The following is a 27,929-nucleotide window of genomic DNA, read 5'->3' as shown; positions in this document are numbered from 1 at the left end:
TGATAGTAAAATAATTTTATTTGATTTCTTTTTTTTAAAAAAAGGTAGCATTTCACATATAAATTTAGACTTCAAGATTACAGTGTATATTTGCCAAAAGGAAGATCCCTGCAGGAGGGATAGACTTAGAGCCTGAGCGAGCACTGGGAAGCACACTCCATGGAGAGTTTAAGTGGAAGTAGTTTCTTTACAATTTCACAACATTAGTTCCCTGTTCCTCAACTCTGTCACCAGGGGGCTTGTAAGAAAACCCACATCCATCATTTTGGGGCAACAGCTTTTAGCTCATGGGAATAGGAAACATCTCTAGGAATGAAAGCACAAAGGTCAATTGACCCAAATTTCCCACAACAATCATTATCTACCTGCAGCAACGATACCATGACAGGTGATGAATTTATTCTTATAGTTCAAAGGTTCTTTAAAGGAGGACTAGAAAACATAAGATCCATTCATAAAGAGAGTGTATACAATAGGCAAAAATAAAAAAAAGGATTCTCTCCATATTACAAATGCCTCTCTAGCGTAAGGCCCAGGGAAAAGACCCACTCATGCCTGGGATACCTTCCCCAGAGAAAGTGTTTGGCACAACCTGCAAACTGTCATGAGACTGACAGGACTGACAGCGGAAAGGTTTCTGGAAGTGGTCCCATGACTTTTCTCTCTGGCTTGAACATTGTATACATGAAAAGTGTCTTAACAAGCTGCACAAACTCAGGCCTAACTATGCAGCACACTGTTTCGGGAAAGGTAATCCAAAGGGAATAAAGGCCCAGATGAAACAGGTCTCCCATAGCCACAGGCCAACTCATAACTCACTCTGTCATCCTCTCACAGGAGATTAAATCCCCTGGCTGCCCAGGAAGTCAGTGGAATCCTGATTTCCTAGGGAGGATGAAAGGTGGAGAACAACTTTGATTTCAGTATCTCAGAGCCAGGAAAAAAAAGAGAGAGAGAGAGAGAGAGAGAGAGACAAAGATGACCAAAGATGCTAAGTTACTCTGTTCCACACTATGTAGGCTCCAGAAGGACAAATTGAGGAGAATCGGTGTGCCAGTAACCATGGCAGCCCTAGGACTAGCCTTTAGGCAGAGGTACTGAGGCAAATAAATGTACCCCAAATCCAGTTTTAAAAATGAAAACTTCCTGCAGTTATGATACAATACTATACAGTGAACAGCTGGGGATTGTATGCTGCTCGCAGTTGTGATTAAAGCCCTGCCCCACTCTTGGCCAGCCAGAGCTGAGAGGTGACATATAAGGAGTCTATAGCTAAAAACCAGGCACCTTAGTTATGAATGGCCTTGGGGCAGTGATGCAGTCATCATCCAATGGAGGGGAATGCAGGGCCCCAGAGCTTTGGTTCAAAGCAAAGGTTTCATCTCACCCAGAACTTCAAGCCAAGCTCTATCTCTGAGCCTACTAATGCAATAACTAGTGATTAGGAATCCCTGGTTGGGTGGCAAGGTACATATCCCAGCAGGCCACCAACTCGACTATAGGAAAACAAAAAGGTGCAAATAGTATCAAGTAAATAGTTGCTCAAGTGGAAGATCATTTCCTGGAGAACCTCAGCAGACTAGATGCTAATCACACAGATGAACACTGGGACTGGGCCCCAAAGAGAGAGCCTGGGCCCCAGGTGTAATCGATCTTCTTTACACTTACCACATCCTGGCCATCTTCTCTGGCCTCCTATGTCTTGAATGGCCGAGCACACATCTCCCCGGGGACCAATGTAAACATTATTCAATAGATCTCAGCTTAGAAAAACACAGCTTGTTATATACTTAATGTCTAACATTCCAGTGCAGGCAGTATCTTAGCATCAGACTTTTCCTCATTCATGAGTACCAGTTCAGAAAGGAACACACACAGGATACTTGATAAAACTGTGGCTGAAAAGACATTTGGGTGCCAGACACCTGGCTCTATCTTCCAATCAGCTGATAAACCAGGGCTACCACAGGAGAGGCAGACAGACGGAGCACAGGTTCTCTGAATCTGAAGAGTCGTATAACTATTGTTCCCACTTAACCCCTTGGGCCACATTTTGATATGGGAGTACATTTCCACCACTTGCATCAACCTGTGCTCTCCTTGTTTTGGATGGGGCTCTCTCCTGAGGGTTCAAGAGCCTCCTTAGAGAGGAGAGAGCTTTTTCTTCCAGTCCTAACATCTGAATATTTCGAAGCACAAGAGGAGTCCATGAACATGCTAGGGATGTTGCTGCCAAAGTAGATCTTACTGTTAGAAGCAATGGCCTGGTACCTTTTGAGCTCCAGATATTCCGGGGTCAATTTGTGCTGTGTGGGAGCAAACAAGAGCAAAGGCATCAGGACGCTTTTGTCCAACAGTCATCTCTCTCTTTTCTCACAAATGTTTTTCCTACTGCTTTTCTGAATATCACTACTCAATGCTGAATCACTGCCTCCTCTCAGTTTGAAGCATGGCTATCACATTAACAGTTATATTTTAGACTTGGAGTTCCTTAAACAAGCTCCTGTCCTTCATTTTTTAATAAAGAAATGATTGAGGAGGTGGGTTCCTGGGAACAAGGATAATAACTAAGACTTCCATAGTGACTTGGACCTTGCAAAATAATTTTGTATATACTTTCTTATTTCATCTAGCTGAGTTCAACCTGGAATCAGTCTGGAATCTCTGCAGGTTCTCTTTTAAGAGGTAAATAGGTCAAAGGATGAGAGTAGCAGAGCTTCAAAGGAGCTGGGTTCATAACCTTATAATCAACCATCTGTGATTCTGCTTTTCTTGACCACATTTTAAAAGTGGAAAAAAAATCTCAAGGAATCATCTGGTCTGGCCTCATGCCTCTATCTAGAAGCTGGGTATTTAAACACTGTGAGGGACAGATGTCTGCCAATCAAATAGACTTTTTAAAATTTAAATCATGCTGCCATGATATATACACTCAAAATCTCTTTAGGTTTGATTAAAACTTATTTCTAATATTTCCTGGAATATACTGCCTCTAGGAATCCTTTCCTCACCTCAAGTCTCTGGATTGTCCCCTTAGGCAAAAGCCCATCTTGCCTTTCATAGCCCCCAACACCTTCTACTTTCTGAGTCTATACTCTCTCCAGTTGATACATATCCTCTATTGAAACACTGTCATCAAACCTGGTCACAGTACATAACCAAATTACTTTCTATTGCTTTACTAACTAACATAGGTCAATATCTGAACCGCATTTTTCAAAATGGCATAAAACTGCTATCCCTTTCAACATAAGGCTAACCTAATGACAAGGTCTTGATACTTGTGCCTGGCCAGCTTCTCCCACGACAGATGTGAATTGCTAGTTTTATACACAAAAGTTCCTCACCTTGCCTCCATCTTGACCAAATCCCATTGTTTCTATAGAGCGGTGTCTCCTCAAATATGTTAAATTTACTTCAAAATTTATACTGGATTTCAAAGTACTGACAACTCTCATTCTATAAACCTATCATATCTGATCATTTCTTCTGAACCCTTAGTATGCTGTTCCTTTCTAAACTGAAAGAATTTAAGACCTGTCTATACCTTAAATCTTGACTCTAATGTTTCAAACCACACCAAACACTTTGGCAACCTTTCTCAGCTCTTTCAATGTTTCTATCTACTCTACAATTAATAGCTTTATAAACCTTGGTCATATCCTCCCCTTCTCAGACTACCATAAGCATCCTAACAGCCTCTTCCTAATACCTACTAAGTAGGCTTATGTTCTCTAGACCTAGATTAACCTGAGTCTCTAAACAAAAACTGTTCGCTTGCATTATCCAACCTCCTTTCTCAAATTATCACACATGAAATTCCTCACAACTAGAATATTTTTAAAATCCAGTTAAACAAACAATACTCAGGGGCATTTGGAAACGTGTGCTGTGGGGAGGAGGTGTTGATTGTTCGAATAATCAACACTACTGATACTTAGCAGGCAAGGGTCAGGGATGCAAAATAGCCCATAATGCATGAGACAGTCTTCAAAAATGAAAGAGTATTTCATCTCAAAATGCAAAGAGAGTTTCTTTTTTTTTTTTTTTTTTGCAAAGAGAGTTTCTGATGAGAAACACCACACTAAACAAGCTTAGCATTTTTACAAAAAAGCTACCTTACCTGGGAAGCAACCCTAAATGGACTTTTACTTTTTCTGTTACTCCTGTCATTCCACGAGAAGACTGTCATCTTTCCTGATTACTGAGCCCGGATAACGGCAGTACAGATAGATGACTTACATATGTGTTTGACCTGTGTTTATTTTACCTTTGTCCTAGCTCCCCACTTTTACAAGGAACTCTACAAAGTTCTCCCCAATGAGTGTGCAATATGTCTTGATGAGTGATTAGCTGTTTCTAGAGTGTGGTGGTAACTACCCTTCCTTGACACTGAAGAGATCACCTCTATCATATTAGAGGCCTCTCCTGCCCCCCAAACCCCCAAGGAAAAGCAAAATCCCTAACACTATATTATTAGGACAGTGGCAAAAAGAGCCAGTCACCTTGTTTGAGGTGGCATATTTGTGTGCAGCATAATACTCAGCATCTGCCTTCGCCTTCTCTCTGGCCAGGAACGCAGCATCTAGTAAGCAAAATACAGTCAGGGTGTTTAAAACAAAAAAAAGTTGTAATCTATTTCCTTAGCTGGGTAAGAGTTAAGATTCTTTGTTAAACAGGGGTCTCTTTATCCACTGCCTAATATTTCGATCACTTACTTATTTTTTTAAAGATTTTTTTTAAAGTAATCTGTACGCCCAATAATGGGGTTTGAACTTACAACCCCGAGATCAAGAGTCATATGCTACAATGACTGAGCCAGCCAAGTACTCCTTGATCACTTAAAGGCATTTAACATTAGTAGTTCTCAAATCCCAGTCCCCAGAAACACTCTTCTTAAAGGGGGATACTTTTGTCAATGTCCAAGAACTCTCAGCTCATTAGAGACCACTTCATTTTCCACCTAATGCTGCTCCTTCTTTCCTCTAGCCCTCATCACTCAAAAAGCCTCACACCTTACCCAGGCTCTATGCTTCAAGTAAAATAATGAAGTCCAGACATGAAAGCTCTGCTCTATTTATTGCACTGTCCCCATCTCCTTCAAATTTGATCAAATCAGTTAATGGAGAATGACAAGAAGCAACACTATACAAGCAACAGAGGTTGAATATTTGGTCTTCAAGACTGTGAACTCAGAACATTAACATCTCACTATATGAAATCAAACAGTTTGAAAGCCTCTACAAAAATTGCAGCTTCTCTGCCCCACCCACCACCACTAATTTTTTTGTTGCTGGGTAGAAAAGAAACTGGTAGTGGTGGGTTTTCTTATCTTATACATTCTTTACAATTGGTTATGGGTAATTCTCATACTTTGCCTGAGAACAGAGTGGTAGCTAATAAGCCATAACTAAAGGACAGAAAATGAAAGGAAGAGTTACCTACAGTCACAAACCAAACCAAGAGCTGAATGTGTACTGGCAATTTTCTAAAGTCCTCCAGACCAGATTATTCTGTCTATTGTCCTCCCACCCACCACAATCAAGAGCCCAATTTCTGAGGCAGAAAGGCAACTCGGAAATTTCTGAGGCAGAAAGGCAACTCGGACAGCCAGAGCCTCTTTTCTCACTGATGTACCTTCAATTTCAGAAATGCGCTTTTCAGTTTCTTTCTCCATCACCTTCTGCTGAAACCGAATTTTTGCCACCTGTGCAATCTTCTCCGCTTCTATAATCATACACAAAAGAAGACACATTCAAAAACATTTCTCTAGTTCCAGAAATATTTAGAATTAGCAGCACACAGTCTTAACATTTAATTATATGTTTTATGGGCTAACTTTCATTAAGTTTATCCACCCAGACTATAAACTACTTAACATAAAAAAGGAAATTTATTTCCTATTTCACTGTTCTGTTGACAGTGCTGGTTCTGTGAGAAAGGGGAGTACAAAAGGTTCCATTCCTTCATGGGATTACACAGCAACAGTCCACAAGCTAATTGGGAAAATGATACTTCATGAAAGTACTCAGAACAAAAATAGAGCAACATAAATGCATGGCAACACAGAACAATCTTATAAAATGGCAGGAGAAAGAAAGAATAAGGAAGGGTAAGTTAAACCGAGAAAGGCCCTCTGGAAGAAATCCTAGAGAAAATAATGTACATGACCTAGGAGGACATGGCAGAAGGCAAAAAGACAAGAAGAATGATTGAGTAGTCACAATGAAAAGGTGATTGCAGAGCCAGCTGACAAGAGAAGACCACAAATAATTTGACTAGAAAGAAGGCTAGATGACCCTCATCTTTAGTAGTAGGCTAAAGAATTTTATATACTCAGGATCAACTGTTCAGTTACCATCAGGGAGATCACAAGTTGAAAATAATATCAGAAAGAGAAAGCAGGCTAATTCAAATGACCCTGTGGAAAACAAGTGTTAGGGATGAACAAGTTAGCTGCAGCAGAAGAAACCAAACACCCTCAAGAAAACCCATGACCTAACCAAAGGATCCAGGACCAGGGAAGAAAGACCCTAATTACACTTTCAATACAATCACTCCAATTCTTGAAGAACATTCTCAGTTCTTCTTTTCCACCAAAGAGGTTAAATATTAACACATCTTCTCTCTGGCTCCTGGGGGAAGTACATAGTAGAAAAAAATTTTCCAAGTGGCTTCCTATTTCCAGAAGATCCAGTATCCTGTGGCAAAGACCCCAGTGCATACTTCTCTATTTCTCCATTAGCATAAAATCAACCTATGTCACACACACACACACACACACACCCAATAGATTATGATGCTCAACTGGACTAGAAACTTACCTATACGCAGAAGCTCTAGATAAAACTTGAATAATAGGTAAGGCATCTGGAGTCTACATTTAAAACCCAGAGAATGGTGTCTCAATGTAGAAAAACTGTTGCAGTCATCCCATTTAACATGCAGGGATAAACCAATAAAGAGCATGAGTAGACTTCTAGTTTTAGAAAAACAGTGGAGTATGCTAATAAGAAAAACCTTCAGCTAACAACACCTTAAGGTGTTATAACATTTTTTTTTTTTAACGTATGGCTAAGATAATAAGAAAGTAGGAGAGATCCTCAAGAGACATAAGCAAAGGGAGAGCTGAGAGCCAGTACAGTGGCAGACCTGGTGGTGGTTATTAGACAAGTGAAGGAGAGGGAGTTGGGATATTGCCTATGCAAGGCCAGGAGATGAGGCCTTGAGATGTTAGAACTGAGACTCCTGTATAAAATTGAGACCACTAGATGGCTTCAGCTCCAGGGAGGCTAACAAGCTCTACCCACCAGCCCAGTGAGAAGCAAGCTCTTCTCCATTTAGACACATCACATGAAACTGAAACACCCAAAGACAGAGAGAAAAATCATAAAAGTAAAAAGAAGGGAAGCCAAACAAAATGAAATAATATTGCCATAATGACAAAGAAAAGTAAGGTTTGCTGGGCTTAGAATTGTAGGCTAGATTACCATTCAAGAATGAAATAAAGTCATTTCAGTCAAAGAAAACTGAGTAAATACTGACTCCTTAGCCTTCACTGAAAAAAACAAAACAATAATAACAACAAACTAGCAGAAAAAAAGAATGAATTGCCAAAAACAATGGCGAGGGAAAAAAATTAAGTAACACCTATAAATCAAAATAGATGTTTATTGTAAGAATCAATGATAATGGTAATAATTAATGGGGGAATAAAAACATAAAACCAGAATACGAGGCAATGATATGTAAAATTGGGGGAGTGATAAGAATTAAAGCATTCTAAGGTTTTATTTAAGAGAATAGAAAGAGGAGTGCCTAAATGGCTCGGCAGGTTAAGTGTCTGCCTTCAACTCAGTCATAATCCCAGGGTCCTGGGATTAAGCCCCACATTGGGCTCCCTGCTCAGCCACTTCCTTCAAACCTCTGCCTATGGCTCCCAACTTCTTCTACCTTCTCCACCTCCTTCTACCTCTGCCTGTGGCTCCCCCTGCTTGTGTTCTCTCTCTGTCAAATAAATAAAATCTTTTTAAAAAAAGGTAGGATGGAGAAAATGACTAGCTTTAGACTTGGTCATGTCAGGCATGCTTATCAACATTTTACAGGTAATGACTAGTTATACATTCTAGAAACAGAATATAAATCTTCTAAGCAAGTAAAAGGAAGAAAAGAATAAAGAAAATCCAATTCAATACCAACTGGATAAGAGAGAAAAAAGCAGCAGAGGAAAAAAATGCATGGTAAATAGCACAAAATTAAATGATACAAACAAATCCAAATATAGTAGTAACCACAATAAATATAAAAAGACTAAACTCACCAGTTAAAAGACAGATTCTCACATTGGATAAGATAACAAAATCCAGCTATATGCTGTTTACAAGAGACACACCTAAAACATAATGACATAGAAAAGTTGAAAGTAAAAGGATGGGAAAAGATACATCAAGAAAATAACTAACCAAGAGAAATCTGGCATAGCTATCATATCATTAGACAAAATAGGTCTTAAGCCAAAAAGTGTGTCTGGAATAAAGAGGGTTATTACATAATAGGAGCAATTCTCCAGGAAGATGTAACAATACTGAATCTCTTAATGATATAGCCCTAAAATATATAAAGAAAAAAAATTACAAGTCAACAAATCCATGGTCACAGTAGGAGATTTTAATTTTAACACACACCTCTCAGTAACTGATAACTCAAGAAGGCAAAAATTAGAATACAGAAGATGTAAACAACACAATTCGTAACCCTGACCTAATGGATATATAGGGAAAACCACATCCAACAAATAAGAAAACACATTCAGTCTTTTCCAGCATACACAAAACATTTATCAAAAAAGTACCATGTATTGATAGGCTACAAAACAAATTTCAACAAATACTTAAGACCATATAACTGATATTTTCTGACTGTCATGCAAGAGGTAGCCCCCTAAAAACCCATTTAACCAGAAACTGAAAGAAATACTTTTAATACTTCCTAAGTGAAAGGAGAAATCATAATGGAAATGTTTTTAAAAAATTAAAATGAACATTAATAAACTACATTTTAAAACTTGTGAGATATACCTAAAGCAGAACTTAGAAGAAAATTTATAATCTTACATGCTTCCGTTAGAAAAGACTGAAAACTAAAGAATTAAGTAACTCAAGAATTAGAAGAGAACCAATGAGAAAACTCAAAAAAAGGAGAGAAATAATAAGTGTAAATAATAAAAGTGAAAAGTAAGTGACAACAGAATCAACCAAATCAAAATACAGTTCTGTGAAAACATGAATAAAGTATGACAGACCTCTGGCACAAATGATGTAGCAAAACAGAAGGCACAGATAAACAATACTCGCAATGAAGAGGGACTTGCATATTTGATAGAGGGTTTTCAAAATCAGAATAAAATTCTTCAAGTTTATGCCCATAAATCTGTAATTTCAGATGACAATTTTCTAGAAAAATGTAACTACCCAATAGACTATTGTTAGTATAGAAATTAAATCAGCTGGCTAAATGTTACCACAAAAAACAAGCAATCATACAAAAGAAGCACAAACCCCACTAGACCAAGATAGTTTTTACAAGTGAGTTCCACCAAACCTACAATGAAGAGATAACATATTTTATACAAAATGTTCTAGAATACAGAAAAAAAAAAATGCTCTCCAACTCATTTTTGAGGCTTAGTGTAATCGTGAAAAAAACTGACAATAAGAGTGCAAGAAAAAAAATATAAGTTGAAATTTATGAAATAAAAGTAAAAACTAGGCAATAAAAGTAAAAATTTTAAAGAAATATCAGCAAGACATAAAGAAAAATGTATTGGGGTGAATCTCCTACATCATGATCAAGTGGGTTTATCCCAGGAAGGCAAAACAGTTCAGTACTAGAGAATCTATTAATATAATTCATATTAATAGCTTCAAAAAGAAAAATTATATGGTCATCCTCAACAGATACGGAAAAAATTCTCAAAGTTTTAACAGTCATTCATGATAAAAACTCTCAGCAAGCAAGAAACAGAAAGAAACTTCATTAACCCAATAAAAGTTCAGCACAGCAAGCATCCCTGGGACTATTTGAAATAAAGTTAGGAACAAGAGAAAAATATCTGTTGCCATCTTTCTTTTCAATACTGTATTGTATGTAAATCATAGCCTAAACCAGTAAGATAAGAAAAATTAAAACGTGAAGGACTACAAAGAGAAAACCAGAACTATCCTGATCTGAAGACAATTTGCTCATATGGGAAATCCAAAAGACTCTTAGAAACAGCATGTTCAGCAAGACTGCTAAATAAACAAAATTAACAGCATACCTCTAACAAAAGCAAAAACCCGTTAGAAAATGCACCTTCAAAAAAGAGCCTATTTGGTGCGCCTGGGTAGCTCAGTCAGTTCAGTGTCTGACTCTTGGTTTCAGCTCAGGTCGTGATCTCAGGATCCTGGGATGGAGCCCTGCATCAGACTGTGCTCATCCGCAGAGTCTACTCATCCTTATTCCCCACCCTGGGCCTTCCCCACACTCGTTCTTACACTTGTGCGCGCTCTCTCTCTTTCAAATAAAATCTTAAAAAAAAAAAAGAGCCTATGATAATAGTAAAAAATTTGAGGAATATATAGGAATGAAACTCTAAGAAAGTGCTAGAATTTTAATAAGAAAATTGTAACAATTTTTTGAAAGGCATTTCTCATAAACAGAGGAACGTAACAGATTTATAAGATTCAGTATCATATTGTAATTCTCCCCAAAACATCAATACAGCATTTTACAGAACTTAAGCTGGTTCTAAAATTTAGAGGAGGAATAAAGGGCCTAGGACAGTGTAAGACAATTTTAGGAATAGACTAGTTAAGAGAAACAATTAAGGAAAAACTTGCTCTCCCATAGCAAGACTCAACATAAAAAGTGACAGTAATTAAAACAAGGTAATTCTGGAGAAGGCATGACATGGTTTTAGAAATAAATAGAGGAAATAATGATATTTTCAATAAATAGCCTAAAAGAATTGGCTTGCTACTTGGAAAAAATAAACTGAATTCTAATGTCACACCAAGCCCTAAAATAAATTCCAGATGGATTTAATATCTAAATGTGAAAAGCAAAACTTTAAAACCTTTAAAATAAAATTATTACTTTAAGGTTGGGAAATAATTCTTAAATGGAATAGAAAAAGCACAAATTAGAATGGAAAAGACTGATGAATATGATTACATGAAAATTAAATATATATGAATGTCAAAAGACATTATAAAGCTCAGAGACAGGCCACAAAGTGAGAAAAGATATTTGCAAAGCATAAATCTGGGAAAGGATTAACATCCAGAAGATATAAAGAACTTCTACAAATCAGCTCAAAAAAAGGTAATCAAACAATGGGCTAACAGTATATTAACAGGCAATTCACATCCAAAAAAAAAGAACCCTGAATGACCAGTAAACAATATTCAACTTTACTAGTAATCAGAGAAATACAAACTGAAATTATGTGATACGTGTGCACTATCACACTGATCACACTGACATAAATTTTAAAAGGTCTAATGAATCCAAGAGTTGAGGAGGATGTGCAGAAATGGGAATTCAATAAAGCAGCAAAGGAATGGGAACTCAAACCTTGCTGAAGAGAAGGTAAAATAGTAGGATCACTTTGCAGAGCAATTTGGCAATACTGAATGTTATAAATATGAAGATGTATGTACCCTATGACCCACCAATTCTACTTTGAGGTATGTATTCCAGAGCAATGCTTCTCAAACTATCTATGGGAGAGCAACCTCCCTCCTTTTTTTTGTATTTCAATCTGTTAGGAAGCAATATTTTATAAAGTATAATTAAAATTAATTACTAGGAAAAATATTTTAAAAATAACCACAGGCTCATTATTATTAGACTCAACAGACATAAAATTACTGTGTAATGCTTTAAGAACTTCTAAAACACTCATTCTCAATTTCTGCAGTCATCTTATTAGGGAGTAGAAACAAAAAGCTGGTGAAATAGGGCACTAACCGACACTCCACTACCACAGGAAAACTCCGAATGTGTGCATGAAGAGACATGGGTATTGGCATTACTGCAGCACTGTTCATAAGGAAAAACTAAAAACTACCTAACTCTTCAACACTAATCCATCAGCATGAACGGAGGTTCACTCACAGAATGAGTGCACAGCAGTTAAAAATTAACTAAATCTACACATATCAATATGAATAAAACTCAAACAGTGCTGGTAAAATAAAAGCAAGTTGTGAGATAAAAGATGGAGTTTGATACCATTTTTATCTTTTAAAACAACTCTATGAACTGTTTATTGTAACATACTTTCAGTTACAGTATAAAAATATGGACAGAATCATCTACCTAAAAACTTTAAAAGAGAAGCTACTCAGAGAAGGGAGGTCAAGAAATAGGACCAGGTAAGTGTACACAGGAGGCTTCAAATGGATACATAAATTTATTCTTAAAAGAAAATGTGATCTGAAGGAATGTGGCCAACATTGCGCCTTCATTCGATTATTCTCTGTACATTCCTGCATATTTGAAATAGTTAATGAAACACTTCTTAAACTTTCAGCATCTCAAGGAACAAATGACTGAGAGCCTAAGAGGGCAGTCCAATATAGAGTATCCTGGAGTGTTAGGGAAGTCACTGTGATTCAAAATAAGCTGTAAGCAATCCTGCCATACTGTTGAAGATGACAACATCTATCCATCCCGATAAAACTCGTTGTATGTCAACAGCAAGGAAGCATATTATAATCCTGAGCTCTGGCCAAAAAACTCTATTCTTAAACCATATGAACAAAACTTCACAGATGCTAGAGTTGCCCAAAAATCCTATCCATTTTCCTGTCCTTGAAAAAGCAGTAGCAGCCAAAGACATGGTAGAGCGCCAAAGCACTTCACGAAGTACTGGCACCATCTAATTTTAAAGGCTGTAAAACATCTGAATGACAAAAGTTTCTAGAATTCTCCACTATGTATGGTGCAATCTTATTTGATCCCATTAATATCCAGTGTCAGACTGACAAAAAACAGGACAAACTCGTAACACATGTACTTAGAGACATCCATTTCAGAAAAAAATCCAGGTACCTATAATAGCCTTTTTCCTCTCTGTCTCAGCTTCCTTCTCCACAACCTTTTGTTTCTGTGCAGCTATAAGAAGTTTTGTCTTTTCAGCCTCCCTGTGAAGCAAAATATTATAAAAATTAGAAATGATGTGCAGTCACAGGCAGTAATTTTGACTCTACAGTGGGTCAGAGAACTATTTGCAACATGAACTTCTGATCCATTAAGGTGCCAAGACAGGTGTTACTCCATTTTACTTATAATGAATCTGAGGCTGAAAGGTTTAATGATTTGCCCAAAGTCACCCAGATATAAGAATCAATTCATACATTTGTATTTTAGTCTGACCTTTTCCTCTAATTGTATCATGGGAAGGCCTGTGATCTCGAAGTACCCAGAGTGTATAAATGTTTCCTTTGTTGTTAGGCCTCCAACTAGCCCATATAGCACCTCTGGGTCAATTAGCAAAATGCAACAACCTCTGAGCAGATGCAGTCCCTCAGGTGCATGGTTTGGCAAGCAGAACAGAGCTGGATTTCAGCCCTTCCTCAGGCAGACACTGTGCACTGACCCTATTTGTTGTATGGAAGATATAATTAGGTAGCAGTTATTAGGTGACAAACTGGGGCTCAATGTAAGGAAAATTTTTCTAAGAATCTGAGCTTTCTAAAAATGGAAACAGGTGGCCTATCACGAAGCATGTACAAATGATGACTGGGTGACCACATGGCAGAAAACATATAAAAAAATTACCATTAGGTGGGAAGGTTAGATTTAAGGTGGCTTTTAAATCTGGAATTGCAATAGTCTACAAAATTAGGAAAGATCCAGATTTATTCGAAAAATAACTCCCAACAGTTCCCCCAAAATATTTCCCCCCAAAGATCTTTCCTTTCCTCTCAAAACTGATAAAGACATAAAATGGCATTCTGGATACTACGAGTTATTTGAGGGCAGAAAACATATAGTCTTCATGTCTCCATCACTAGAAGCTATCATATTGAAAGCCTAAGATATTCAGACTATGATCTACCCAGCCTGGCACTCTATCCTTTATAGTTTTAAAAGAGGAGTTCCACTTCTACAAATGAAAAGGATAAATAAAATTCTGCGTAACAGAAGATACAGACTTGGCAACAGTAAGGAGTCAGCAGGAGATTATCCCAAGTAGTCGTAGTAGTATTCCTTAGACCCCTAATACTTCTACAATCTGTTGCATTCCTGACTTTTGCAAAGTTATTTTTCCAGCATTTCATATTTTTCCTCCTAAAATACTACCCAAGTTTCATAAAGACTTTTGTTTCTTCTTTTCAATACCTGTCAAACAAGAAGAATACAGCCATTTCAACTACAATAGGTATTCCCTTAACACGGATCTTCAGAACACTAAGAAATTAATTTCATGTCAAGCAAGTATCTTCTCATTCCCAGTCAGCCCTGGACCCAAAGAGAAGACTACCAGGAGTCAATTCAGGCAAAGCTTCCCACAAGCAAATTATAAAGATCTAGGTATAACTTTAGATAACACAATCACATACAATGGAAAACCAAACTTTATACCAATAACGTATCTATTCTTAGCATTGTAACACAGTACACAATATAGGCACTCTCTTCAACCTTAACCGCTAGGACTCCCTCCTCCATCAGTATTTTAATTCAAGATATTCATGTCCAAATTATACCTTAGCCTTCCAACAATAGGTCTACAGCTATCTGCATCCTTAGCCACTAAAGCTGCTCCTGAAATGTTCATATATAAAGAAAAAAACTAAGAAAAGTCTAATGAACTGAGACACAAGAATAGAGAATATAATAAAAACTAAAGCATGGAAGATAGATATACACCCCACCCCAGAGTGTAACATCTCACATATAAGTTTTTCTACTCTGGTATATTAATATGTAGACAGCCCTAAATAAAAATATTGGGATCCCAAGCATATTACTCACATTAACTCAAAATTTCTTCTTATGGCTTCTGGGATTTTGGGTTTTGTAACACGCACAGCCTAAAAAATAAAAGTAAAAAGCCAAAGTATATTTGAAAAATAAATCTTCAAACTAAATCTTCAATAGAAAAGCTCCTCAAATGAAACGAATAAAACAACTATGACATAGCTGCCTACTAACGTGTGGAGATTCTGCCAGAAAATCTATTTTTCATGCCATCACTCCAAGAATCAAAGATACACTGCTTCTTGTTTCCTTAAAAAATGCTTGGCTACGGAGGGAAAAAAATCACTCTATCCCTTTCCTTTAGGGAAAAGGTTTTCCCTTAAAAGACCTACAAAGCTCTTCAGTTGGATACTTTTGTCTCATTTTCAAGCCTGCAAATCAAAGAAACAGAAGGAAGGAAAAATTCCAAGATTTAGATTGTAAAGTAGGAAACAGTAAAAACAAAAATAAAAGCCAACAAAGTCCAGGTCAGTATATGCAACTTAATACAGTGGCCAATAAATATATTTACCACTTCCTAACCTGCAATTACGCAGTACTGGCTACACATAAACAGCCCAAAGCTAAAGGAAAACAAATACCAGTTAACAGCTTACATTCTTTCTTCCTAGAATTTTACTTAGAACAAAGTTTACTTGTCTTTATGGACACTGTTTACTAGACACTTTGTTTCCCTAACCACGGTGCACTTTGACATCAATTAAGATTATCTACTTGGGAAGTGAAGCCTTTTGAAGGCTGACTTTTCTACAATAGGCAACTGATCTCTCAAAAGCTTTTGACTTAACTAAACATCACTCATCCCCTACCTATACTGTAGACATACACAAAACACTAATCTGAAGAAATTTCCCTCCAAAAATTAGCTAAACTTTTTAAGTAACAAAAGTCTTTAAGCATATAACCTTTATTTAAAATTTAAATTCAATTAATTAACATACAATGTATTATTAGTTTCAGGTAGAATTAGTGATTCATCAGTCTTATATAACACCCAGTGCTAATTATAATTACATCATGTGCCCTCCTTAACGTCCACCACCCAGTTACCCTATCCCCTAAACCCTCCCCTCCAGTAACCCTCAGTTTCCTTCCTATGATTAGGAGTCTCTTATGGTTTGTCTCCCTCTCTGATTTCATCTTGCTTTATTTTTCCCTCTCAGCTCCTGCTCTTTTTCAAGCACTTTTTCAACCTTCTTTTAACGCTTTTGAAAGAAGACTTTTAAGCAACAATGACTTCCCTACATGAAAGAGAATAGTCAAATCTGTAAAGAATTTGAGAACTATCTAACCAAATACAAGAAATAGTGAAATGGAGCAAGAAGTTGGGGACTGTAATGAAAAAACTCATTATATGCTGAAGGTGAGGCATGTGAGGACTTAAGGAACAACTCAGGGAGGTATCCAGACTACCAGAAATAAAGATAACTTCCAGTATGTTTTAATATGACCCAGAAGGAAGCACTGTCATTTTGCGTTTAAGAGACTGGCCATGTATCATTTTAGTCTTTTAAAAAGCATAAAACTTGACTGCCTTTTGAAGACTTCTATCTTGCAGTATGAGACTGACAAACACACTACATGATTGCCAATCTTGGCAACCTCATAATTCTCAAATATGTGTAAAATAAGCACCTACTGTAACAGATAAGTTGCACCGTAACAGACTTAAAAAAAATAATGGCCAAAATAAACACACACAGTGAGTGGAGAAAGCAAAAAAAAGGAAAAGAAAAAAAAAAAAAAAAGGCTGATGAAATGAATGTACCTGAAACTGACCACTGGGTTATAGGCATATATTTTAAATGAAAAGCCAGCATAAAATAGTCACTCTCTTTAACAACCTAGGCAAAAAGTATCAAGGATGCCTATTTTCACTACTCCACTTTGCCACAGTTGTTCAAGAAGAAAAATGGAGTATAAACAGCGAGAAGAGAAAAATTACTGTTACAGAGAATGTTTATTCAACAAATATTAATTGGTGTTTAGTCTGTGCCAAGTGCCGTTTGTTCTAGGCACTATGAATATAGCAATGAACAAGGCAACGCTGTTTTCATGGAACTGAATATTTTAAAGGGAGAAACCACAATAGATATCAAAAAGCAAATAAATGAATAAGAAACTTTCAGATAGTTATGACTATTACATGAAGAATTAAAACAGATTGATGATTTGGAGACTGGAAAATACTATGCTGTAGAGGGGAAAATCAAAGCTTTTATTTTCACATAATTATATAAATAAAAAAAAAAACTAAGGAAATTCATAAAGTTCCAGTCAAGCAAAATAAATTGGCTCTGTTATATAACACTGTACCTACAGTCAACAATAATGTATTGTGTACTTAAAATTTTAAGAGGATAGAGTTCATGTTAAATGTTTATATCACATAAACAACAACAAAAAAAAATCCAAGGAAATTAACCCCCAAAATTTATTAGAAACAGTGATTTCAGCAAACTAGTAGCTGCACAATAAATTCCCCAAAAATCATTTGCATTCCTCAATGCTTATACAAAAAAAGATGACATATTTAATAGCATTAAAACTCAATAAATCCTTGAGTATTAATTTGAGGTATGAGTTTCTCATCTGGTCAGAAATTCTAAAAGAAACAAAAATGATATGATTAAATAAAGCCATAAACTATGTTTCCGATTTTAAAATTATATGCCAATGTAGGTACCTGGATATAGCTTAAAAATATCAATAATAAAAACTCATCTGGAGGAATAAGCTGGCAGAAATATCAAAGGCCACTATTTTTGGAAATATAATGTATCTTACGAGATTTTAAAAGTGAATAAAAAGTTGATTATCATAAACATATAATAATAATGTGTTAAGGAAAGAAGGTTGACAAATAGACCGGAAGTTCAAAAAATGCACTCCAGCTCTCATAAGAAACTTTTAAGGCAAGACTAAAGCAACCAAAACAATGGAGATCTTGATCTACCAGTTTAAAAACATATAATGAAGTGATATTTTTTTGTTCAGTAACTGTTTTTATAAAACAAGTAAATAAAACTAAATTTAAAAGATCCTTCTCACTGCTATGCTGAAAATGCTATGGATAAAGAGAAAAGTCAAAAGTGGGGCAACATGATAGGAGACTACTGTTGGAAGTCCAGGAAAGACATGGTGGCTTGGCTTAGGGAGGTAGCAGTGAAGATGAAGTTTTACATGGATTTTGGTGATAAAATCAGCAGGATATGGGGTCTGATTATATGTTAAGGGTGAGAAGTTGTTATAGATGCCTCCACACATCTAGATTTGTCTGAAGGGAAGGAGGTGTAATTTACTAACAGAAAAAAATAAGACAGAAGTAGATCTAATGGGAAAAAAACTAAGGGCTCAATAACTAATGAAGAAATAGGAAACAAAGATCAATGGAACAAAGTCCAAGAAACACCATACTATATACTGGGATTTAGCATACAATACAAATGGCATTTCAAACAAGGGAGATAGGGGTATATATCATTCCTTAATTCTTGTTGCTCAAAATGGATTTCAGATGAATTATTCATTTAAATCTAAAACACAACTGTAAAGGGGTGCCTGGGTGACTAGTCAGTTAAGCATCTGACTTTTGGTTTCAGCTCAGGTCATGAGATCAAGCCCAGGTTGGGCTCCATGCTCAGCACACACACTACTCAAGTTTCTCTCTCCCTTCCCCTCTGTCCCTCCCACCCCAGCCCATGTGGTCTTTCTTGCTCTCTAACATAAATATATAAATCTTACACAACACACACACAAACATAAAAGCAGAGAAAAATGTTGTAATTTCCAATTTTACTTAAATTTCTGTATTTTAAAGGGGTGAAAGTGGCTTAAGGCATATCAACACTGCAAAACACCACAAAGATACTAAAATTACTACCTAAGTTTAAAGCTTCAGAATTAAAAAAAGAAAAAATAAAGAAAAAATAAAGAAAAAATAAAACTTCAGAATTGCAGAGGGAAAAAGACATTAAATGGTAAAGAAAAAAACTAGGAGAAAATGTTTCCATGCATTTGAAAGCTGTAATAATTAACATGTTAAAAACAGCTTATTTATTTTAAAAATAGCTTATTTAGATGAGAAAAAGAGAAATTAAAAATGAGCAAACACAACAATTCACAAATGAAATACAAACGGTCATTAAATATCCTAAGGCATTCAATCTCAATAATTAAAATACCAAATTAACTTCTCTAAAAAGATTAAGAAAGTCAGCATGCATCTTTTAATTATCTGGGTACAATCACACAATAAAATGTGTAAGAAACTATAGCTCACCAACAATGCTGATGAGAGAATGTAAGATGCTAAAATTTTCCTGAAAGTCCATTTGGCAATATGTATTAAAAAAGGTTCCAAATGGGGCATACGCTTTGACTCATCAATCATAAATTTAAGAATTTTTTTTTAAAAGATCTTATTTATTTATTCATGAGGGACACAGAGAGAGAGAGAGAGGGGGAGAGACACAGGCAGAGGGAGAAGCAAGCTCCATGCAGGGAGCCCGATGCGGGACCTGATCCCAGGACTCCAGGATTACACCCTGGGCGGAAGGCAGGTGCTAAACTGCCAAGCCACCCAGGGATCCCCATATTTACGAACTTAAGGGAAGGATTTAAAAAGATGTATGTATAAGCTTGTCACTGCAGCATGTGTGTAACAGTGAAGACTGGAGGAAGCCATGGGTTAATAAAACCAATAAAAACAATGATGCAGTGAATCTCTACTTTTGACTTGAAAAGATGCTTATATATACTGTCAGTTAAAAAAAAAAAAAAAGCAGCCATGGTACAATTTCACTTTGGTTTAACATTATTTATACCCATGAATAAATATATGTTCCTCTAGATTAATAAGAGTCTAGAAATATACAATAAACTCTTATCTCCGCATGTAAAATTACTGGCGAATTTCATTTTGTTATTCATCTTTTGCCCAATACCTAATTTTTTTAACAACATATAGAACACATATGTGTATAAAAATATTCAGAATATACAAAATACTACTACAATCTGTAAGAAAAAGTAAAACAACACAAAAGTAAGCAAAGGATATAAATAGGCAGTTGACAAAAGTACAAAATGGCCAAAAAAAAAAAAAAATCAGATGATGTTCAACCTCATTAATAACTAAAGAAATGCAAATCGAAGAGAGATATAACATCATTCCATATAGCAAATATCAGCATGTATGACTGCTTCAAATGCTGGTGAGGTTTATGGAGAAACAAGTTTTCACATATACTGCTGACACAAATATAGATTTGTGCAGGTTTTTTCCAAGATTAACTTGTAATAAAAGATGTGCCAAGAATATTCACTAACCTATTGTTTATTAATAGCAAAAAACTGGAAACAGAAATGATTATGTAATAAAAGGCAAAGAATTCTAGGCAGCTGTTAACAATGAGCTACATCTCCCAAGTAACAAACTGAGCAGAATCTAAGAATCTATGACATTCACATTTATTACCTTTACAATTGAAAAGCAACTCTAGCCACACTGTATGAACAACCAGAAGGACTTTATGAAGTTAGCTCTGGACTTTTCAAATGACCCTTTAACTTTGGTGACTCCCCCTCAGGCACCAGTCAGAAATAATGCCATGACATGAATGAGGACAGGGAAAACCCTCACCAACTTTTCAATCTTATTTATGAGATCACACATGGTCGCTCACAGTGAATGCACACTCTCAACAGTGCAACACTTGAGACACATGACACCAAACCAAGTTTTCTCTTTAGCTGAGAAACATTTGTTATCTTAACTGATCTCCTAGAAACTCTGAGAAAGGACACTAGAGAAGCCATATTACCACTTCTCAGGTAATCCAGACCTACGGCGCCACAGCTTTTAAATGTTATTAACCATGACCACTCTAAGACATGCATTTTATAGTAATACCCAATATAAACACCTAAACCACACACAGAAAACAAAAGTTTCATAAAATGATATTTGAACTTAGTACATGCCATGTGCTCTAATTTTCTTTCTTACTCAATTTTATTTAAAATGCTGTCATGATCCACTTAAATTGATTTTAGAATCACTCATGGATTTCAACCCAATCTGAAAAAACACTGACCCCAAAAAAGCCAGCATACAACCTCTTACTATTCTATCTTCCAATGCTGCTTCTGCTGCTGCCACATCATCACCACTACCATCAAATCCGTCTGCTACCTTACTTTTATTCAGGCCATTCATTCCACCCACTTGAAATATATTCCTTACTCCTTCCCCCATATAAATCCTGCTAATTCTTCCAGACCCACCTAAAATCCCAACTCAATTATAGTTGTTTTCAGGCAGACTCTCTTGAAATGTTCTTGAACTCTAAAGTCTTACAGCAATAATCATCTATTAAGTTCATCTGTCAATTAATAATATGTAACATCTATTTTGCTAGAATTATTGTTCCTGTTTATAATCCTGTTTATAATCTTATAAGACTAAGGCCTTACTCTTATGCTAATTTACAACCATTACTGTATCTTTATAATGCCTCACAATTAGCAGTGCATGGATTTCATTTCCTTGTAAGAGCCTCAACTTATCAGCTTTATCAGAAAAAAATGCCACCCAGGGCAAGCTCCAAGAGTATTTTGTTTTGGCAGAGACCTAAAGTCAAACTGAGAAAGCCATTCTATAAAATCCCATAGCACTTCAATTAAATAATTGCTGAATAAACAATGTCCAATGAAAGAACCATTAAATTCAAAGTTCTCAAAATTCCTGGAGGATTTTTTTTTTCCCCTAGAGAATTTCCCTAGGAAAAGGGCTTACCTGTATGGTGAGGCCTGGAGCCATGACGTTTAAATCTTTCTGGAGAGCTTGCTTCAGGTTTTCATCTATTTGATCTGTTTTTGAGGCCAAGAACAATAGCTCTCATGATACTCAGAAAAATTTTTTCCATTGTATTAATATTGAAAACCCCCAATCATTATTAGACCTAAAATTTCCATGTCAGTATTCTTTTATAGAGCTTAAACCACTTCACATTTTTATGAAAAAAAAGAACCCTAATTATATATTTCAAATATATAAATTATTACATATACACTTAAAAATATATATTTAGTTTTCCTTTTGTATGGGAGAAAGTATGAAGAACTGTCAAAGAAATTAAGGAAGAAAGACGACAAACAGGTGTTTATCCAATAAATGGAGATTAATAACTTAATTCAGTGTGGTTACTGAATATGTGTCCTGATTCTCATAAAAACCCAATTCCCATTTTGAGTCTTTTTTTTTTTTTTAAGATTTATTTATTTGAGAAAGAGAGCGTGCACATGCATGCACACAAACGGGGGAAGAGAGAATCCACAAGCAGACTCCCTACTGAGTATGGAATCCAATACAAAGCTTAATCCCAGGACCCTGAGATCATGACCTGAGCCGAGATCAAGAGTCAGCCACTTAACCAACTGAGATACCCAGCTGCCCCTTCAGTCAGTCTTTAACCCAAATTTCCAAATGACTAAATTTCATTTCCATGGATCTCTGCCTAGTGTATTGAACTTAAAGGTGGAGAGGCACCTCAGTGGCTCAGTTGGTTGAGTGACTGTTGATTTTTAACTCAGGTCATGATCTCAGGGTTGAGATAGGCCCTATGTCAGGCTCAGCCCTGAACATGGAGCCTGCTTGGGATTCATTCTCTCTCTCTCTCTACTCCCCCTCCCCCCCGCCCACCCCTCTCTGCTCCTCCTACCTCTTACTCACACATATTCTCACTCTCTCTTAAAAAGAGAGGGGAGAGGAGAGGCTCACAGGAAGGTACACAAGAATGGACAATAAAGCTGTCAATTTCACTTGGCCTTTTAACTCATGAATTTTCTATCCACCTCAATAGTACTTTCACCCTTATTAAAATGACTGGTGATGTGACAAATAACAACAGTGTTTTCATACAACTAGTAGTTGTTAATCATCAATGAGTAATCAATTCGTAGATCTCTAAAATAATTCCCCCCATGCCTACCTCTAAGCAATTCACTAAGAATTCCAGGAGGGAGAAGTGAGCAACCAATAGCAACAATCCAATCATGGGTCATAGCATTCACTATCACAAATGAAAAAGTAACTTATGCAGCTAAGAGTTAACACAGCAGGCCTAAAGCTGTAATCCTTAGAAGGGCCTGTTAGCAAATTGGCCTTTGGCTGTCACCTGGACATGGATTTGGAAAGGATTCCCACCATTCCCAGAACTGGTAAGAATGACTCACTCTGCCTACACTGTTTATACAAACAACGTGGTTTATGCTGAACATGTGCCTTCCTTCTGAGTGTGGAATTTTGGTATGTGCTATAGGCTGAGGATGCCTTCAATAAAAGTTCTGGGCAGTGGGCATCTGGGTGGTTCAGGTGGTTAAGTGTCCAGCTCTTTATTTTAGCTCAGGTCATGATCTCAGGGCTGTAAGATCAAGTTCTGTGTCAGGCTCTGTGCTGGGCATGGAGCCTGCTAGAGATTCACTATTGCTCTACTTCTCCCCTGGCCCCTAAAAAAAAAAATCTGGGCAGCAAGTCTAATGACTGTCCCTAGCAGATCACATTTCACATGTACTGTCACACTTTATACAAAAGTAAGTGTATCCTGTATGACTCCACTGGGAGAAAACTCTTGGAAACTTGTGCCTGGATTCCTCCAGATTTTACTTTGTATCCTTTTGTACCTTAGCTGTGAGTAGAACATACACTGAGCCCTGTCAGTCTTCCTAGCAAATCATCAAATATGGGAGTGTGAAACTCCAAGAAAGACTTCTAAATTTCCCCAAATTACCTATGAAAATAGCAACAAAGTTAATTTTCACTAAGTTATCACAGCAAAAACAGAATATAGCCTGTAAATAATCTTTTCCAATCTCTATTAAGTAACACATACAGATTTCAGAAAATTATCATTCTTAGAATATCTTTTGAGTATTTGTTTAATCATAAAAATTTAAACTTAAGACTATTTTAAAGACAAATGCTTTATTATAAATTCAGAAGAAATGCTCAAACAGCATAATGTTTAATAATATTGTAGCATCTATAGAGTTAACTAAGATTTCTAATTGGTTATTCACATATTTAATTTAAAACGAGTAAGATGGGCATCCCTGGTGGCTCAGCGGTTTAGCGCTGCATTCAGCCCAGGGTGTGATCCTGGAGACCCAGGATCGAGTCCCACATTGGGTTCCCTGTGTGGAGCCTGCTTCTCCCTCTGCCTGTGTCTCTGCCTCTCTCCCCCTCTCTCTCTGTCATGAATAAATAAATAAATAATCTTTAAAAAAAAAATGAGTAAGGCACTCACCAAATAATTCAATGTAAACTTCTTGAAGTGTGTGGGCACTACAGAACTGGTTTAGCTCATGGTGGATTTTATTGAAGATTAAGGTCTTGTCATAATCTGCAGTGTAGTTCCTCACGATATCAAACACTGAAGAAGAAGTAAAAATACATTTTTTTTTTGTAAAATGTACATATGGTAAAAGTTATGAATGAGGAAAAGTGACAACAAAGTAGCGGAAAAGTGAAACACAGTTCACAAACCTTGATGTGTTCCTTGTGCTCAATTTTCCAAATATTACTGCATTTGCAATTCTAGCGGGCAAATTTCGAATTCCACACTAAGGAGAGTATATACTATCTTGGAGATAAAAAGGATGTCAAAATGTTCAAACAAGGGCATGATACAATTGCATTTGTACTGTGGCAGCAGTGTTAAGATGAATTGTGAGGCAGGGAAAGTGTAAGGCAATCACTGCAAAGCAAAAGTTTAGCAAGGAGGTAAAGAGAGCCTGAATTAATTGAATACTGGAAATAAAAGAAGGAAGTAGCTGCCAAAGACCATTTTCAAATAGGTAGTTTTTAAAGGCTGTAAAATAGACATCAAGCTAGAAGGAAAAGAAATGAACATTTACTAAGACAGGCTTTATATCAGGCAATTTACATATATTACCACTTAATTTTCACAAAAAAATTCCTAATTATGCATAAGAGGAAAGAGAAACAGAGCATTTCAGGAATGTTCCTAAGGGCACATACTAGGCCACAACAGTCTGTGCTCTCACTATTAAAACATGTTTCTTTCCTCCTTCAGACTCAAGTACTTGTTCTACTGGCTTTCCCATGGAGGATTTCCTATGTAACTGGATTTCAGATCACAAATAATAGGCTATCAATAAATACTTGCTAACTCACTTGGTCATTTCCAAATAAATTGGTGATCCAACAGTTTTGAACCAGTAATATCTGCCCTTTGTCTATTTTTCTAATCATAATCCATTCCACTGTGTAAGCAGGGAAAGTAGATGAGCAAAGGACAAAATAATAATGGAAAAATATAATCCAAATCGACTTGAGAGTAATACAGCTTGCTCTCTATTTTGAAATCCTTTTGCATTTTGAGCCTGTACCAGTGCCATGACATTAAGTATGAACCTATATTCCATTACAAATATTTTTTTTTAAGGTTGGTATCACATCCTCTGAAGGAAAATAAAAAACTCCCTAGGGAAGTTTTTAACTGCCTTTTTAAATTGTTTCTGCCAAACACAGTATCTTATATATATTAAACATGCCAATTTTAATAAGCAGGATAAAATGGCAGCTCTTTCAAATGAATGAAGGGTCTTAAATATACTCAACTACACCTGTGTTAATAGCATTATTCACAATAGCTAAAACGTGGAAGCAATCCAAGTTTCCACCAATGAATAAATGGCCAAACAAAATGTGGTGTGTGTGTGTGTGTGTGTGTGTGTGTGTGTGTGTGTGTAAACACACAATGGAATATTACTCAGCCTTAGAAAAAAGGAAATTCTGACACATGCTACAACATGGATGAACCTTGAGGACATTATGCGAAGTGAAATAAGCCAGTCACAAAAAGACAAATATTACGATTCCACTTACATAAAGTACATAAGAGTAGACAAAATCAGACAGAAAATGGAATGGTAGCTGCTATGGGCTGGGGAGAGAGGGAAGTGGGGAATTAATGTTTAATGGGTATAGTTTCACTTTTGCAGGATAAAAAAAGTTATGGAGATGAATGGTGGTAATGGTTACAAAACAATGTGAAATTTTTTTTAAGATTTTAAGTAATTTCTACCCCTAATATGGGGCTCGAATTTACAACCTCTGGATCAAGAGTCACATGTTCTACCAACTGAGCCAGCTAGGCACCCCTGTGAATGTAATTAGTACCACTGAATCTTACACTTATAAATACTTAAAGGTAGTAAATTTTAAGTTATGAGTATTTTACTACAATAAAAAAAAAAGTTGGGAAAAAAAAACAAAAAAAGGCAAATATTTCTTTAGAACTTCTAATTTTTTTTTTATTTGAACCACTCCATCTCTGTGGGTTTTCATCTTTTACCAAAGAAATGTTTTCCCCACACTGAGAATTTTCAGATCACTTTGCAAGTTATAGTAAATCTCAACTAGAAAAAAAGTTTTCTACTGTCATCAATCAATGTGGCCCAGGAATTAATCAGTTAGATTTTTTAGCATGCAAGGAAATTCTCTCTCATCCTGACTGGATAAAACACTACTTTCTACAAACTCTAGAATTAATCAATGATTGTCGTGCTTTTAGAAAAACTCTATTGTTTAAGTAAAAAAGAAAAGAAAAACTATTGGTGAGAGAAGAATAATATATACAGTTGCAGAAAGTCAACTCTGTTCAGGACTTGTGATCTATTCCTGCCACCATTCCCCAGAAATGTAAAAGACTTCAGTTATCATTTTTTCATATATATCAGAAATAAGTAAGGTCATAAAACTTTAAAAGTACCTTTTAATTCCTTAAGGAATTTCTTCAGTTATATTCTAATCGTAATTATAAAAACAACAGAATAGGGGCTCCTGGATGGCTCAGTCACAGTTAAGCGTCCAACTCTTTTTTTTTTTTTTTTTTTTTTAATTTTAGTCCATGAATGTACAATGCAATATTGGTTTCTGGAGTAGAATTCAGTGATTCATCACTTACATATAATATCCAGTGTTCATCACAAGTGTCTTCCCTAATACCCATCACCCACCTAGCCCATTCCCCACCCACCTCCCTCCGTCAACCCTCTCAGTTTGTTCTCTACTATTTAGAGTCTCTTATGGCTTGTTTCCTCTCCTTTTATTCTTTTCCCACTTCCCCTATGTTCATCTGTTTTGTCTTAAATTCCACATCTCAGTGAGATTATATAGTATTTGTCTTTCTCTGACTGACTTATCTCATCTAGCATAAGACACTCTAGAGCTCTATCCACATTGTTGCAAATGGCAAGATTTCATCTTTTCGGATGGCTGAGTGATATTCTATGATATATATATATATATATATATACCATCTCTTCTTTATTCATCAGTCAATGGACATTTGGGCTCTCTCCATAGTTTGGCTGTTGTTAATACGCTATAAACATTGGGGTGCATGTACCCCTTTGAATCTCTATTTTGTATCCTTTGAGTAAATACCTAGTAGTGCAATCTGGGTCACAAGGTAGCTCTATTTTTAATTTTTTGAAGAACCTCCAAACTGTTCTTCAGAGTGGCCCCAACAGTTCACATGCCCACCAACGTGGCTCCAACAGTTCACTCCCTGCCAACACCTGTTGTTTCTTGTGTTGTTAATTTTAGCCATTCTGACATGTGTAAGGTGAGGTGTTACCTCATCTTGGTTTTGATTTGTATTTTCCTGGTGATGAATGACATTGAGTATCTTTTCATCTATCTGTTAGCCATCTGGATGACTTCTTTGGAAAAGTTATCTATTCATATCTCCTGTCCATTTCTTAAATGGATTATTTGTTTTTTGGGAGTTGGGTTTGGTAAGTTCCTTATAGATTTTGGATAATAACCCTTTATATCAGATATGTCATTTGCAAATATCTTCTCC

The 27,929-nt window shown here is 36.3% G+C and overlaps 1 protein-coding gene across 1 annotated transcript in view; it reads right to left on the bottom strand.

The window, feature by feature from the left end:
• ERLIN1 (ER lipid raft associated 1) overlaps positions 1-27,929 on the bottom strand; it is a 36,840-nt gene continuing 8,911 nt past the window's right edge. The window contains exons 6-12 of the mRNA XM_041742886.1: positions 24,342-24,467; positions 21,833-21,906; positions 15,028-15,086; positions 13,099-13,190; positions 5,638-5,727; positions 4,506-4,585; positions 1-2,306 (exon numbers count right to left, since the gene is read on the bottom strand). Of these exons, the coding sequence (XP_041598820.1) occupies positions 2,085-2,306; positions 4,506-4,585; positions 5,638-5,727; positions 13,099-13,190; positions 15,028-15,086; positions 21,833-21,906; positions 24,342-24,467 (743 nt within the window). The 3' untranslated portion in view covers positions 1-2,084. The remainder of the gene's footprint in view (positions 2,307-4,505; positions 4,586-5,637; positions 5,728-13,098; positions 13,191-15,027; positions 15,087-21,832; positions 21,907-24,341; positions 24,468-27,929) is intronic.

This window comes from Vulpes lagopus, chromosome 2 (assembly GCF_018345385.1).
Source record: "Vulpes lagopus strain Blue_001 chromosome 2, ASM1834538v1, whole genome shotgun sequence".
NCBI lineage: Eukaryota > Metazoa > Chordata > Mammalia > Carnivora > Canidae > Vulpes > Vulpes lagopus.
Note: the sequence above shows the minus strand (reverse complement) of the source record. Positions and strands in the feature narration are given on the sequence as shown.